This window comes from Brienomyrus brachyistius, chromosome 25 (assembly GCF_023856365.1).
Source record: "Brienomyrus brachyistius isolate T26 chromosome 25, BBRACH_0.4, whole genome shotgun sequence".
Lineage (NCBI taxonomy): Eukaryota > Metazoa > Chordata > Actinopteri > Osteoglossiformes > Mormyridae > Brienomyrus > Brienomyrus brachyistius.
The window spans coordinates 8,472,804-8,487,900 of NC_064557.1; the positions used below are offsets into that span (position 1 = coordinate 8,472,804).

The window sequence follows — 15,097 nt, forward strand, 5'->3', positions numbered from 1 at the left end:
ATCGTATTGGGCGAGCGGTTTAGGGAGCAGCCAATCAGAGCAAAGCCCCTCTCTCCCATCGCCTGCTGTCTTTCAGGTTGATGAGCGAAGCAGCTATGAACTGATGGGCAGCTGTGGTCAGCAGAGACTGTACGCCGACTCTGAAGGTAAGGACTGCCTCATTAGAGTGCCTCTCTGAATACGTGAGGCTGACCTCTGACCTGATGGGTCGTTCTGGTGTGACTCGTGTGTCGTGCCGGATTTGTGGGGGTTGGAGAGGCACCTCCAGACCGGTTTGGCCTGGTTTCACTAATTGGTAGCTGAGCTTCTCAGACCATATATGGAGACCACCAGAGAACTAGCTTTTATTGGTCATATATAACAAAACATATATAAATGTATGACCAACTTCAATCAGAAGACCCTTCCCCCGAAGGAATTCTTCTTATGTACAATATCTGTACTTATTTTAGATTTATTTTCTTCACTACCAGCTAATTGAGAATCATTAACCACCGTCTGAATTATTTGTTTTAGTTGTCCTTCAGTAATGGGGAGCTCTGCGTGCTGTTAAATAAGGCCAGAAATCCCTGTTTGAGCTCTGATGGAACACTGCGAATGACTGCATTGTCGCATCGATCATCGAGCTGGGAGTCGTGCAGAAAATATAATTGATTCGCCGCGGTTGTCACGACGTGTGCTGCATAAAGAGGCCTCACCCGCCTCGTCGTGTCAGTGAGCGTGCCCGGGCAGCGCGTGGGGAGACAGCGGGAGCATGCGGGCTGTCGGGGCTTAGAGGTCTGTCTACAGTAACGATGCTGTCCTCATCCCGACAGGAGCAGTGTCTTCGATGGGCTCCTCCGCCATGGTGAAGGCTCACAGGCAAGCTTCTGGTAAGACAGTCGTACAATATGAAGGACGAGCCAATTGCTGGCGAGTTGCGGCTGGTGTTTGCAGCTGGCACCATGGCAACCGGATGTTGGCTTCAGCCTCACGCCATTTGTTTGGTCCGATAGGTATTATAACCGCATGCGTGTGACTGGAAAAATGGTCATATGGTTTTGAGACAATCCACTTACATGAAGATATCTTGCTTAGATTCTAAAAGCATCTGGAGATCTTTCGGAGGGATTTGATGCCTTTATAAACTTTTTTATTTTATTTAGTTTTGGTATGACTTTGGAGTCCCACAGAAGCACCAGTTCAGATTTCACGGTCAAGGATGACATTGCTGTCAGTATGAACAGGCTTGTGACCACTGGTGCCTGGTGAAAAGGGGGGGGTCTTCGCCCTACATGACACCACACCCACCAGGTTAGAAATGCTTGACTGTGGGATGAACACGACCGCTCAGGCTGGCTTCGCATTTATTGGTGTTTACTTTGTCTTCCAAGGGTTTAAGTAGAATCAGGAAAGTTGCATCCCAGCATAGCAGAACCGCCAGGATGCCTCACCGCAGGAAATAACTTTCAAGCCTGTAGGCTGCTTTTGGCACAGACCAACATGTGCACGTCTGTTTCTTCTAGAAGGATGGCTTATCTGATCAGACCCCCCCCTGCTCTTTAGACCTCTGCCTGTTCTGTTTGAAAGTAAGGACATGATGCAATGCAATACAAACCAACCATAGCATCTCTCTGTAATTATCCATGGGCTGCAGTTGACTAGGCTCCGTTTTCGTATCTTCGTACCTTGATATTTGCAGCCAACCTATGACGCTGGCCTCTTCATCCTTGCATCTTAAGCAAATGTATAGACAGTGCTGAGTAAGGAGCATGTGCTCATTTCCATACCGAGCCCTAGATGGCGCTATCCTTTCGTTACGCCTCTGTGCTGATGTCGATCCTTGTGAAACATCACGTCTTCTTGGCATGCTAAAAAATGCCAAAATAAGGGGCAACGGGTCCTGCCTGCCTCTTTTTATACACGGCTACAAGGTTATGGAATGTTAATTGCTTACTTAACTCGACTGCTTTCAGTATAGTGTGTATCATTGTTTTATTTTGTTTTTTTTTTTTTATAACATTTGATGACGTCGTCACAAATGCTCAGTTGAGGTTCCTGAGGACATGAAGTCAAAATGAACTGAGCTGGACTAACCACCACAGTGAATCGAGACAACCTGCGGATCATTCCAGATCCTACAAAGGGATTCCACAGTCTTCTTTTCGGGGCGATGGTTGCCCTCGGTTGATCATTTACAGTTGGTCTGGCAGTTGACCATTTCTTGTTGCAGTGCGCCTTCTTCTCGCGCAGTGTTGCATGTGTACTTTGAAGTGTGACTAATCAGATAACAGGTGCGTTTAGGATCACGTGACTGAATATGTCATCCGGGGCAGTTGTTTGGGTGGCTTCTTGTTCCATCGTCCAGTCCCTCACGGGACGCTCATTGCTAGTTTCTGTTCCTTTTAGATCCCAAAGGAGGCTATGAGCTGATGGCTTCCACTGTCGATGCACCCAGGAGGGGGGGTGTGAATCCAGCAGAGTGTGGTTAGTATCCCACGTTGTCATCTCAATGAAACCACATAGTTGACATAGTTGACGCTGGAAGACCAGCTTCATCTGCAAATGGCTATCCATCCATCCATCCATCCATCCATCCATCCATCCATTTTCCAAACCGCTTATCCTACTGGGTCGCGGGGGGTCCGGAGCCTATCCCGGAAGCATTGGGCACGAGGCAGGGAACAACCCAGGATGGGGGGCCAGCCCATCACAGGGCACACTCACACACCATTCACTCACACATGCATACCTACGGGCAATTTAGTAACTCCAATTAGCCTCAGCATGTCTTTGGACTGTGGGGGGAAACCGGAGTACCCGGAGGAAAGCCCACGACGACATGGGGAGAACATGCAAACTCCGCACACATGTGACCCAGGCGGAGACTCGAACCCGGGTCCCAGAGGCAACAGTGCTAACCACTGCACCACCATGCCGCCCTGCAAATGGCTAATGGTTGATTATTAGCAAGTGCATTGGGGCCTGCAGGTTGGGAAAGATGCTTTTCGAAAATTAGCTGAAAATCACTATAGACCGGCAGTGTTATATTTACTGAAGAAATCCGGGTTTGTTGAATCCATTCTGCATTTCTGTTTTGATAAACTCTATTGGCCAGAACTTCTGTAAGCCTATTAAACTAAAGCCGCAGAGACGGACTTCGTGCCAGACTCGAGACTTGTCAGGTTGCTGCCCGAGCTGCTGAAATTAATCCCTGAAGGTTCCTCGCGTTTTTCCGGTCTTCCCCTGTGCCCCGATGGCTGGCTCGATGGTGCCGATGCTGGTTTGTCCCTCGCCAGGCAGCACATTGGCCTTCCTCGGGGACGTGGCGGTAGCGAGACTGCCCGAAAGGCCGCGTGGGAGCGGGCCGACCTACGTCAACATTCCCATCAGCCCCGCGTCCAAGAAGCAGCTCCACTACATGGAGCTGGAGCTGCAGGAGCCTGGCTCTGCGGTCCGAGGTAACGGCGCACATCTGCGCGGACGTAGTAAGAGCACTCCCTCCCTAAGCCCGGTGTGCGCACGGCTTGCCAGCGATCCCGCTCTGCACGGCCATCTCTGCGCTTCGGCCCGACCGCACACTCTTAGCATGCTGCTAATCGCCACACTGTGCTGAAGTGGCGGGGTGGGGTGCTGAGTGGGAGGGGGGACGGGGGCAGTTGCCTCGTAGGCTGACTTTGCTAGGAAACAGAACAGTGAACCTATACTCGCGGTTTTCTGCGGCCATGTTGACAGCTGAGGGCTACGGTGAATTGTGTTCAAAGTCGGCTCAAAACAGCTCGTTAATGTAATTGCTTGCCTACACAGGGAGATTTATGCCTGATGTAATTTATCAGAAAATGCACCCTAATGTCATTTGTAAGCGATGCGTAGCATTAGTACTACAGCTGAAGTTGGTATTTCCTAATGCTTTAGTACCATTCTCAATTGGTTACTAGATATAATGGCCATTTGACGTTTACAGCAGATGCTATTGTCTAGAGTGAGGACAGGCTTGGGGTCAGACAGCCGGGTCACCCAGCTTCCAGCACCTCTGGGGCAGTTGGGTTCAGGTGCCCATTGGCGCTGTGATTACTTTACCGGTCATGGGACTCAAACCCACACCTTTTTGCATATCCAGTGCTCTATAAATAAGAAGATTCAGGGATTTGCATGTGTCGGTACCGGGATGTTCATCTTCCGTAGTCGGCTGATATTTTTAGGGTGCAAGGTAGGAGACGATGACGCTCTTGTTGTTGTTTTTCTCCCGCGTCAGGAGGAGGATCCACAAAGTACGCCCTGATTGACATCGCTGCCACGGAGACGGCCCACAAAGTGGGCTCCCAGCATGCCCAGTGCAGAGAGGAGCGTCTGCAGCAGCTGGAGCAGAGGAAGAAGGGGGCGCCGCAGTGACCTGTCAAGCGGACTGAATCCCCGCGGCGCCATTTCTCAGTCTTCCTTTTCCTCCCCGGCAGCAGAAGCACACGCTCCATGCATGGAGTAACCAAGTCCAGACCTGATGTCTGAGAAAATGACCACCAACCCCCCCCCCCCCATTACGGGAGCTGTCGCAGTTCATTTGTATTCCTTTTTCTTTCCTTCCACATTCAGCCTTTTTCTGGACACGACGCACACAGACTCCCCATCTCTTTCCCTGTCCTCACTGCCACGTGCCCCCCCCCCCCTTGGGGCTCTGTCGGCCTCCTGGGGACTGGCTCGGCGCCACGGGAGGCAACACTCCTGTGAAACCTTTTTGTGATGCATTTGGGGTTTTTTTTTTGGGTCTGTTATGCCACTTCCTGTATTTAGTTATCTACGTGATATTCAGATCGTGGTTATGCATCATATGTGCTTCACGGGTGGTGGCTTTCAAGCGAGTTTGTAGCCGGGTTGGACTGAGATTCAAAATTGGCCCTGAACTTTCAGGTCCCTTACATTAAATATTGTTCATGGGGTGGGGGGGGGGACATGTTCCATTGGTCTACCAGGAAAAATCTCGAGCCAGTCCAGCCCTGGTTTGTAGCGTTGCACTTGCCGGCACTCCCTCTACGTCTTCACTCGATTCCCGCAACGTCCTGATGCGTAACGTGCATGCGTGTGATAAGACCAATCCTATTCAGTGTTACGCTTCGATGCTCCTCCTCAGCTCTGGAACGGCTTGGTGCAAAACGCGGCCTGAAGCTCGAGTGAAATCGTCCTGCCGAGAGCTGGACGTTCGACCTCCCAGACGGACGCGAAACTGGCCGCGTCGGAATTTCATAGTTTCTGGTGCTAACTTCCGTCCTGCAACTATGCTAATGGCTGGTTCTTCGCCATGGGGGACACATAAAAAATAATCTTCGGACAGCTCTAACCCCAAATCTACCGTCTTATCTTTACAGTTGGGTATATTTCCCTTGCAGAAAATGAATAGGAGACCTCAATCATGCAAAACGATTTTAGAGTGATAAGAATAATGTACGATCTTTCCTAATTTTGTAGCATTATTTGATCCTCTCTGGCCCTGAGGAGGAAGTTATTCTTGGTATATGGAGTGTGTTTGTCTTACGATGGTGTGTTGTATGTTTAGGCTGGTAGAGTAGAAATGGAGTTCTGCCGGAACTCCTGGCTTGCAGACAGGTGAAGATGCAGGAAGACGCTCTTTACTTTCCCCATTTCTCGCCTTCGGCTCCCGGCTGCTCCACACGACCTGTAAATATCCTCGCCGTGTGGGTAACGCGCATCTCAAAGTTGTACATATAAGGATTTTATGTAATGTGAACACTCTGGAAGGGATCTTTTTCAAACGCATAGATTTAACTTTGTATTTCTAATAAATTCAGGCACCTTACCTGTTCAGGTGTGACTTTTGTCCGTCGGTGCTCTCGGCGACGTGTTGGAGCCGCACACCATCTTTCTGCTCCAGTCAGTGGCCTTTTCATGCACTAACCAGAATTCCACTTAGTGTTTCTGCACAGGAACCAGCTGCAGACTTGCATGGTTGTATCCTCCACGTATTCAGCTGAAGTGGCTACCATTGTCCCTCACATTCATGCTCTAAAACACCGACTGCCCAGTGGACTGCAGAGGTTGGTTCCACGGGAAGGCAAACAGGTATACAGTGATCCCCCACCTATCGCGGAAGATGCGTTCCAGACCCATGAGCGATAGGTGAAAATCCGCGATATACAAAGACCGAACAAACAAACATGGGCCCGGTGATGTAAGCACCTGCCCAGTTGCAGGATTTGAACTGACAACCCTCTGATCACAGGCAGACGATCCAATTCAGGAAAACCTGGACTTCTGTGCCCCTCTTGAGCAGTGTTTCCCAACTCAGTCCTCGGTGAATTCCCGACAGTCCACGTTTTTGCTCCCTCCCAGCTCCCAGCCAATTAGGAACGTCGAATACCTGGTACAGGCGCACTGGGAGCTGAGGGGAAGCAAAAACCTGGACTGTCTGGAGTTCCCGGAATACTGGGTTGAGAAACACTGCTCTTGAGGACTGGGGGGAAGATGCTATGCCCTTTTATACCTTTGCTTACCCTTAGAAAAGCAAGTTTAGCATACAATTACTCTCAAAAGTCTGCAAGAAGATGTTCGATTTGTAGTAGTCTGAACTGAAGACATTGCAGTATAGTTTGTTCAGGTTCTAGGCCAAGACACAGGGTATAACCAGATGTAAAATAACCTTTATTCAAGGTGATTGATTAGTAGGCTAGATACAAGTTTTGCCTCGCTTCTCTCACATTATGTTCCTTCATAAAAAGACAGAGTTACACAAGTATAAATGCATACAATACAAATCTGTCTTTAACCAAATGTCAGTGCTGGTGCTGGCAGCCAATCCCCAGGAGGCCCCGATCAGTCCGTCAGTTGCTGTGCCCGACGACACACACTTTCACCAATATATAGCCAATATACAGACACATACGACAACTAATTTAGACAACCCCCCCCCAACAAACACACACACACACACACACACACACACACACACAGCCAGTCTGTATCTGGATGCTGTAACTGCTAACCTCTTACTTTCATTGGACCTAATGCTGGGATAACACTGAATGCAGGATACAGGTAAAGCCACATCTGATTGGCTGACTTGTTGGGTTTTCCCCAGCAAACCCACCTATCCCAACATCCCCCTCCTACTCAGCTGTACGTGAGACACGATTGGGTCACCCCAGCCAAACCCTTCAAACCACAATGGCACTCATGTGAAGCAGGGTCAAGACTGTAAGCGAAATATACAGGCAAAAGCACAAAACCATCTGAACTGAAATTCACTAATGCTGCAACATTCGAGCGAAAATATTCAATAATAACATGAATTGGTCATTATAAAATAAGTGCTTTCAATTTCTCGTGTTTTGATTACACAAATCTCTATATCCTATGGTCCAAAAAGTGTTTTAAACCGTACCATGGTGTGTTGAGAGGGAAGAACTGCAATGTAGACCCTGTCGATAAGGTCTCAGGAGCAGGAAGCCAGTTCACTCGGGTGCATCCACGCACCCTCAGAGCTCATTATGGTTGAATCCATTGCGTGAGATCTTACTGGTGAGATCCTGTAGGTGTTTCTTCATCTAAAAAGACAAGATCCCATAAAAATGCCTTCAGAACAATTCCTCACAATGGTTTTACACATTTAGGAAAAGGGCTGCATGCCCCACCTTGTAGCTCATCTCCCGGGTCTTCTCCGCCAGGTTGTTGTACTTCTCCTTGGTCCTTGAGATGTGCTCCTTGTCCCCCAGGGACTCCACATGTTTCAGCTTCTGGTGGGACAGCTCTAGCTGCTCCTGGTAGTGTTGGTGTTTCTCCACCTTGGTCTCAAAGTGTTTCAGCTCTTCCTGTAGGGCGTAGAGAAACAACGGTCACCTTTCAAGGTGACCTCGAGGAACCTTCTTACACACTCATTTTAAAAGGGAAACACACCTTGAGGGAATCCAGTTCATCACTGCTGAGGTTGGCTGTCCTTGCCATCTCCCACAGCTCAATAACTCTTGGTTCCTTAAACTCTAAAGATCAAAAGTGAGGAGCGCAATTACCACATGGTCAAATCTCAAGAGGTCAGAAGCCTCCATGCCCTGTCTAACTGAAAAACTTTAGTACATTTTTACCGTCCAGTGCCGGTTTTCACACAGCAAAGAAATAACCGTGAGTCATCTGCTGCCAATCGGGCTGCCACTTGTTTTTGCGTTTGACTAATAACAGGCACATTTTCGAGTCTGTTGCAAAATGTCACGTCCATCATGGCTAACAACCAACGAATCCTTTGAGGAAGCTGCCCAAACAATAGTCCTATTGTGGGTTCAAAAATGACATGGACTAGAAACTGCCATAAATACATAATACACAAAGTCATATACACCTGTATTTAAATAATTAGCCCTTCAAACTAGGTTTGGGATGAAAAACATGGAATAGTTGTTCAGGGACAGAATTTAAGTTTTTAATAACCGATTTCATTGGATGGACAGCTGGCTTCCCGCAGATTATCAACCCAGGAATGTGAGACTCAGACCGCTCACCACTATCCGTGCTGAATCCCTCGTGACTCAGCTTGCGCAGTCGTTCAAAACCTTGGTTGAGGTTCCGCATCTTCTCCTTGAGGTCCTGGTGCTTCTGATGGAGAGCGTGCTCCTTGACTTCCCCTTCCAAGGGGGTGATGACGTTCTTGTGGATTTCTGAAGGGGGACGACATATCAGCCTTAATCTTGATATTAAACAGGGGTCGACCCGATGCACGATTGCCATTTCCCAGAAGGCTTGGGGAGCAGGAACTGGCAATATAGTGACAACAAAGACCCTGCAGAAACCCTGCAGGTCCCCAGTGAAGGATGCAGGAAATCGATCTGTAATGGGCACATCTAAAAACCAGAGGACGGGAGGAGTGGGAACCTCGGAGGGAGCGCTCACCCTCAGTCCTGCTGACGGTGTCCATGAGGATGTTGTAGTCCTGGACCTTCTCCTTGTGGTGCTCAAACTCCCGCCGTAGACTCAGGAGCTCCTCCTCTGAGAACTTTCCAGAAGACTTGGCCTACAAGGTGAAAGGGGCTTCAGACACAGTATCTGAAGTCATTCCTCTTCACTTGTACCACCACATGAATGGTGTATATCCTTTTAAAACATGCATACAAGACAAACTAACACACTGCCTACACTTTCTACTGAATTTTAAGGTCTAATTAATTTCCATTCCCTTCTCTCACTATGTTCTTCTGATCTTTTCATGTTTAATTTATAGTTAAAAGTCCAAAATGTTTTAAAATGATTACAAACAAATTACTGTGTGAACACCATAAAACTGAGTCTTCACTTTTGCTTGACGGGACGGGCTACCAAGCCCAAAACTAAGTGGTATTTAATGCCAGCTGCTTATCTGCCAATTAAACAAGTAGGGGACTTTACTGGGCTTCCATTACAATTAATTTTAAGTATATAAACCAGTACTAACACCACATCAGACCTGTACAGACATGAAGTGTGGTTCCTGAACAGCAGTCAACAGTTAACATCTAGCTGGTGTGAAAAAAATTAGCTAAACCAAACCCAGCAAGGCTAGTATTCCGAACCCTGGACTTTTCCCTCACAGAAACGATTGACCATTTACAAAGACAAACAGATGTTCAAAAGGACCTCATTTCCTTGGTCATTCTCAACGTCTAGTTGCCTATGGAAAGTTACGGAAGAAAACCCATCAACACCATCGGAGAGACAAATCGACGGTGCATCAACCCCACCATTTCGCTCTGCTGGGAACCATTTAAGCATCACCACCATCCATTACGACAGGCCTCCAGTTCTCATTACTGAAAATGGAGCATCAATTTTATAATCGTTCCCTCACCTTGTTCCAGAGTTTGTCCAGCCTGGGGTCATCAAACAAATCTCCCTCCTTGGTTTCGTGATCTTTAAGGTTATTGCTTTCTAATGGTCGGGTGTCCTTTTTGCCATCCATGCCGTACTTGGCTAAAATAACTGAGGGCGAGAGAAACAAGGCAACAGTAAGGTGCTGTTAGCTTTGCCACAAAATTGAAAACAAAACTCGTTAAAGATGCACCATCCTTTCATTCAAGATGTCAGTACTACAAGCACCCTATAAAGGATACAAGCTCATACTTCACAAGAGAATTTGGAGTAGAATAGAATAGAAGAGAGATGCTTCATTGATGAACTCCCCTGTGGGGAAATTCTCTGTTTCTTTGGCCCATCTTGCTCTCCATGCAGGTGAGAGCAGGCCTGGGGGGGCACAGTGACAGGACAGCCAGCTTGTGGTGCCCATTCAACTGGGGGGGGGGTTAGGGCCTTGCTCAAGGGCTTACAGACACACGACTACTCATCTTAGGCTGGGCTTGAACCAGCGACCACACAACACCCCTACGCACATTTTTCTAGGGAAAAACATAAATCTTAACCTTCAGAATCCAATTAGGAAATTAAAGCCAATAAAACAGACACTTTGCAGTTTTAGAGTATTTTAATTATTTTAGCTTGATAAACAGAACATGACATTTAGAAGTCACCCTACAAAATTATTTTCCAAATTAACCTTTTAAGATCTGAATTTCATCTTTTTTTACGCTGAGAATAACTCGCAGCTTTCCTATGGTAAGCAATGGTTAGGTCTAGAAACTGAATTGAGTTCTTTAAGATATTCATCCAAACATTTACTAAATTTAAAAAAGCACATGAGTAAGCCAAGGCTATACTTACAGCAGCAATAATTTAGTTTTTTTTTTTTTTTTAAATAAGGCCCTAAACACTTAGCAAGGTTATAGGTCAGGGTCCCTTTATATGTGAAGAGGCACGGCATCGCGTCACCACGGTGGCCGGAGGCTCGCTCACCGTTGAAGCTCCGTCGCAGCTTGGCCTCCTTCTCCCCGTCCTCATCCAAGCCCTCAGCCTTCATCTTCTTCCAGCGAAGTTCATCCTTCTCCTGGATCTTTAGGTCACTGTGCAGCTCAGCCTGTTTAACTGGATCCAGTTGCATCTGGAGGGGAAAGAACGGGGTGTGACATACCGACCTGGTGGCCAACCATGACATATATATATCTGTCTAATATCTTTCGAGTGCAATATTTGTAGTACGTATCGCCACATTCACCCAGCTATTTATCTGTCATCTGTAATATATGACACATTTGTTTTCATACAGAGATTGTTTTATGTCATACTGCGTACTGACTATTTTGTCTGGATGTATGAGCAGAAGCCATTTCCTTCGGGAAAATAAGTTTTTTGCTTCCGACACTCAGCACCCCCATCAGAGGGTCATACTTCGTTACCGCATATTTAAAAATAGGCTGTAAACCATTCTCATCACCCCTTGATCACAAATTACTTCATCGCATTATAAAATAAACGTAATCAAATTGAAGTCCACATATTACTGTTGAGAATAGCATACATTCAAGAGAATTAAAGCTTATTGTCCACCTGCTACTCAGTTTTCCAGTGTTCGTGTAAGGCCTAAAAATTGATGACAAAATAGCTCAAGTAATACGGGGTTGTAGATATTTTAATTCACCGAATGGATAGAAACAAATGGCAACACTGAGTGATTGATTGCGCATGACCAGGGGTGTTTCTAGCTATTGAAAAGATCAGGGGCTGAGTCAAGTCTAGCTGGGGCTTGACATTTTTATTTTTTGAAGGAAGATTGGAATCGGGGCTTAAAACACTCGAGATCGGACCTAACGTCGCACATGTACACGCCATCTCGTTAAGTTACTCACCCGAAGCGCTTTTTCCCAGACCTGATTCAGTTTGGCGATCCTGAACTCCACTGTGCTTTTGCCATCAGTAGGTTTAGGGTCATTCATTTCCTTGGAATATTTACTCGCCAGGGCCCTGAAACTTAAACAGCTAAGTAACATCACACACAAGCTCTGGAACTTCATGTTGTACAACAAATAGCGATAGTTTTTTTTTACGTGTTTACGAAATCAATTCTCTTCTAACTATCGCATACGCGAACAACACCTAGCTAGCCCAAAAGCTGCACGGACGCTAGTCATGTGCACAGGCACGCAAAAGACAAATTTAAAGGACCGGGGGCTAGTGCATTATGGGATATGCAGTTTACTAGGCAGCGTCACGGCGCTCGTCATCTAAAACTAGAAACTACTTTTAAACTGCAATTCCCATAATGCTCAAAAGGCTCGTCTCCTGGTAACTGCAGAAACACTGTGAGCAAATGAGAAGCACCCACGATAGAAGGAGCGTTCTTGCTGTTTAGAGAGACAGGGAATGCCAACAGTCACCTTCACCGTTTTTTGGCATTTTATTCAGTTATATGTGTCTGTTTTACAATTGCATTTGGTTGCATTATTTTTTCAAGTTACCAACATAATCACACATTTAAACAATTAATCAAAATTGTTATTAATTATTATTATGATTATTCTTTGTTATTAATTGTGTTAATTGTGTGCGAAAAACACATATTATCGCATTATTGATAATGGTGAAACATAATTTAAATGTTTAGTGTTTATGTGATGGAGTTGATCCGCAGATCAGGCGGAAATTAAAATATTCCTTATACATATTATATAATATATATAATATTCCTTATATATATTATTTTATTATTTTATTTTAATTTTTTTAAGGAGTTACGGAGGCTTCAAGGAAAAAAGGCAAACTGCGCAGTGTTTGCCCAAAATTTTTCCGGTTGCTCTGACCCGGTACAACGGACTGATAGCAGCGCCGTCCTGTGAAAGATTAACCATTAATGTTTAGGAGGGTGAACATCGGACTGGCCTCTAGCAGTTTCTCACAGTCCAGAAAATAGTAGTTATGCGCTGCAAAAATAATAATAAATAAATGCTGAAATTCAGTTTTGGTCAATAGAATCAATTATGGTATGTCTGTAAAACTATTAAAATAAAGTACTCCAAGTAAACATGGTAAAATAATGACTTGTAAAATGACATGGGGTGAAGCTAGCCAGTACCTTGAACCACTGAATTGTATGCATTAGTAACTTTCCCCAAGAAGGAACACATTAAACACATCAGTATGGCAACCAAGTGCAAAGCCAGCTATAAACATCAACAAGGACTCAACCTTGATAGGAAAAGAGAAAATCTTGCAAAAGGTTTAGATTTCAAAAGCCAAATAATAGTACTCAGCATGTATTTCAGATTCGAGTTATCTCAGCTCTCTGGAGACTAATAAAGATGAATTCTTATTTAAAACGTGAAGGGAATTGGGGTAAATTTACCTTTAGATCTGGTTCGTAAGTTTTGCATAATAATTGGCCCATTTCTGATCCAAGGGTAGGATACCTTAACTAAGTTTAAAGTGTTGCATTTTTAGGGTATTGGTTCAATGGTTTTTCTTTTGGACAAATAATGCTTCTTATGTTTCGTTTCATCCGCCTTGTTCGCTCCCAGAAGCAGGAGAAAGTCAGATGTTACTTTGCTGAGCCCAATTCCCCAACATCATACTTTACTCAGTTCACAGAAGTAGCTTGGTGATTTAGCATTAAACATTCCTTTCTAGTCTCGCGTGCACCTTATCCAGACTCTTCATACTTAATTACTTTCCATTAAATATGGCTTCCGCGCTGTGCCTTGTGTGATTCACTGCGGAATGCCTCACTCTACAGAAGTACAGAACATGACTGTATGCTGACATTTTTCATTCAGAGATAAGGATGAAAGAAATTTGGGACACAGTCCGTTTGTAGGAAACGGCTGTATCGAGTCAGTCCACGCAGTGTGGCTGCTGGAAATATGAAATAGAAGTGTTCAGTCTTTCTGAGCTGGTAACTGAAGTTAACTGTCCCACTGCTTGAGGCTGGCCGGAAGTGGGCACTGTGCCTTTCAGGTTTCTTGATACAGATCTGGCAATCCACAGAAAATAACTGACTGGGCCTGCTTTAGGCTGAAGGTATCTCATAGCTATCTGGGTGTTAGCATGACGGACTAGCAGCCCAATCCTGTGGCATGCTTTTCATTTTAGCTGTGGAGCAGAACCAACCAGTCCATGTAGGCAGGGCTATCCGTGCCCCTGGAACAGTGCCGGTGTTGTGGTACAGGAATAGAAGGATGATCCTCAATCAGGGTGGGATCCTTAGAACATCAGAGGAGGACATGCTGGAGGACATGCTTGGTACTCGAGCATCTCCCAGCAAAGGCCTGAGGAGTACTAGGAGAGACCGGACCCCATTCGTCCCGCGTATTTGGGACCCTGACTCCTTACTCATGCAGTGTGTTGAGCATGAAGATTACTATTAACCTTTTGTATTTTTCTTTCCATTTTATTTCAACTTTGTTTAGCAGCAATAAAATAAGTCTGTAATAAAATAATTCGGTTAGCATTTAAATTGTATTGTAATCCTCCCTTGTAGGACTCTGCTTTTGCCAAAAGGGGGAGCTGCCTATAGTGAACCATGGATTGTTATGCACACAGATGGTTATGCCTCAGTTGTGGGGTCACTGCCCTTTAACCCCTGACAATACCGTCAATTTTTCATGAGACAGGAAATCCTGCGATGAAATCTAACCTGCCTTCCATATCTTCCATTAAAATGGGCCGTGTTTACAACCCACGAGAGGCAGATTAAACCCAGAAAGTCTGAAATTTCAGATTCTCTCCCCGAAGTGGCCGTATAATATTTACATAATCTTAATCTTATTGACAGATACTTTGTCACAAAGGAGAAATGAATCGGGCAAGTTAGTGAGATTTGAGATTGACAGAATGGATCTTCCATTCATTAGTCTAGATGAATTGCTGTGATTTAATTAACCTCATCACATGCTTGATATCTTCTTTAGAGAACAACCCAGTTAAAAGTCATAGGAGAAGATCTTTTGCATAAAGGTTTCTTGTATGCTGGTTTTCAGCTGTGTTGACGTGAATTATTGTGTTCAGGTTAAAGCACCATGACCTTTCTTACAAATACTGAAGTAGTCTGAAGAAAGACATGAGAATAACATACTTAATGTTCCTCTGCAAGAACAAGCCTGGGATGCTTTGATTTTGCAGACCGTGATACATAAAAGCAACCAGCCAAGAAACAAATTGCTATAACACCTCTGGGCTTTCAGAGGCTGCCTGAGGCTGTAGACCTCAAACAGTCCTCAAAAAGCACAAATTTGAAACATTTGAAGGATCCGGTAAATGTGACCAACTG

General features: G+C 45.5%; 2 protein-coding genes across 6 annotated transcripts in view; one reads left to right on the forward strand and one right to left on the reverse strand.

Annotated features, from left to right (window-relative positions):
* Window positions 1–5,788, forward strand: part of dok7b (docking protein 7b) — a 28,745-nt gene extending 22,957 nt beyond the window's left edge. For 2 of the 5 annotated variants that reach the window (XM_048995679.1, XM_048995681.1), the window contains 5 exons: window positions 77–146; window positions 816–872; window positions 2,389–2,466; window positions 3,279–3,467; window positions 4,235–5,788. In XM_048995679.1, the coding sequence (XP_048851636.1) occupies window positions 77–146; window positions 816–872; window positions 2,389–2,466; window positions 3,279–3,467; window positions 4,235–4,371 (531 nt within the window). In that variant the 3' untranslated portion in view covers window positions 4,372–5,788. The remainder of the gene's footprint in view (window positions 1–76; window positions 147–815; window positions 873–2,388; window positions 2,467–3,278; window positions 3,468–4,234) is intronic. The other 3 variants (XM_048995680.1, XM_048995682.1, XM_048995683.1) reach the window with 3 other exon arrangements.
* An 821-nt stretch (window positions 5,789–6,609) lies between these two features.
* Window positions 6,610–11,987, reverse strand: lrpap1 (low density lipoprotein receptor-related protein associated protein 1). The gene is made up of 8 exons (XM_048995699.1): window positions 11,685–11,987; window positions 10,795–10,939; window positions 9,797–9,927; window positions 8,866–8,986; window positions 8,478–8,633; window positions 7,882–7,964; window positions 7,620–7,796; window positions 6,610–7,532 (listed from the first exon to the last, which is right to left on the reverse strand). Exons 1-8 carry the CDS (start codon window positions 11,847–11,849, stop codon window positions 7,464–7,466), a joined length of 1,047 nt encoding a protein of 348 aa, XP_048851656.1. The 5' UTR covers window positions 11,850–11,987; the 3' UTR covers window positions 6,610–7,463.
* Window positions 11,988–15,097: the final 3,110 nt, after the last annotated feature.

What these genes read in the sequence shown, in the direction of transcription:
- lrpap1 (XM_048995699.1), bottom strand. Translation starts at nt 11,849, where the DNA reads ATGAAGTTCCAGAGCTTGTGTGTGATGTTACTTAGCTGTTTAAGTTTC. An exon ending in TCTGGGAAAAAGCGCTTCGG is followed by an intron (nt 10,940 to 11,684) that starts GTGAGTAACTTA and finishes TTTCCCCTCCAG; the next exon opens with ATGCAACTGGATCCAGTTAA. An exon ending in ATGAACTGGATTCCCTCAAG is followed by an intron (nt 7,797 to 7,881) that starts GTGTGTTTCCCT and finishes TACGCCCTACAG; the next exon opens with GAAGAGCTGAAACACTTTGA.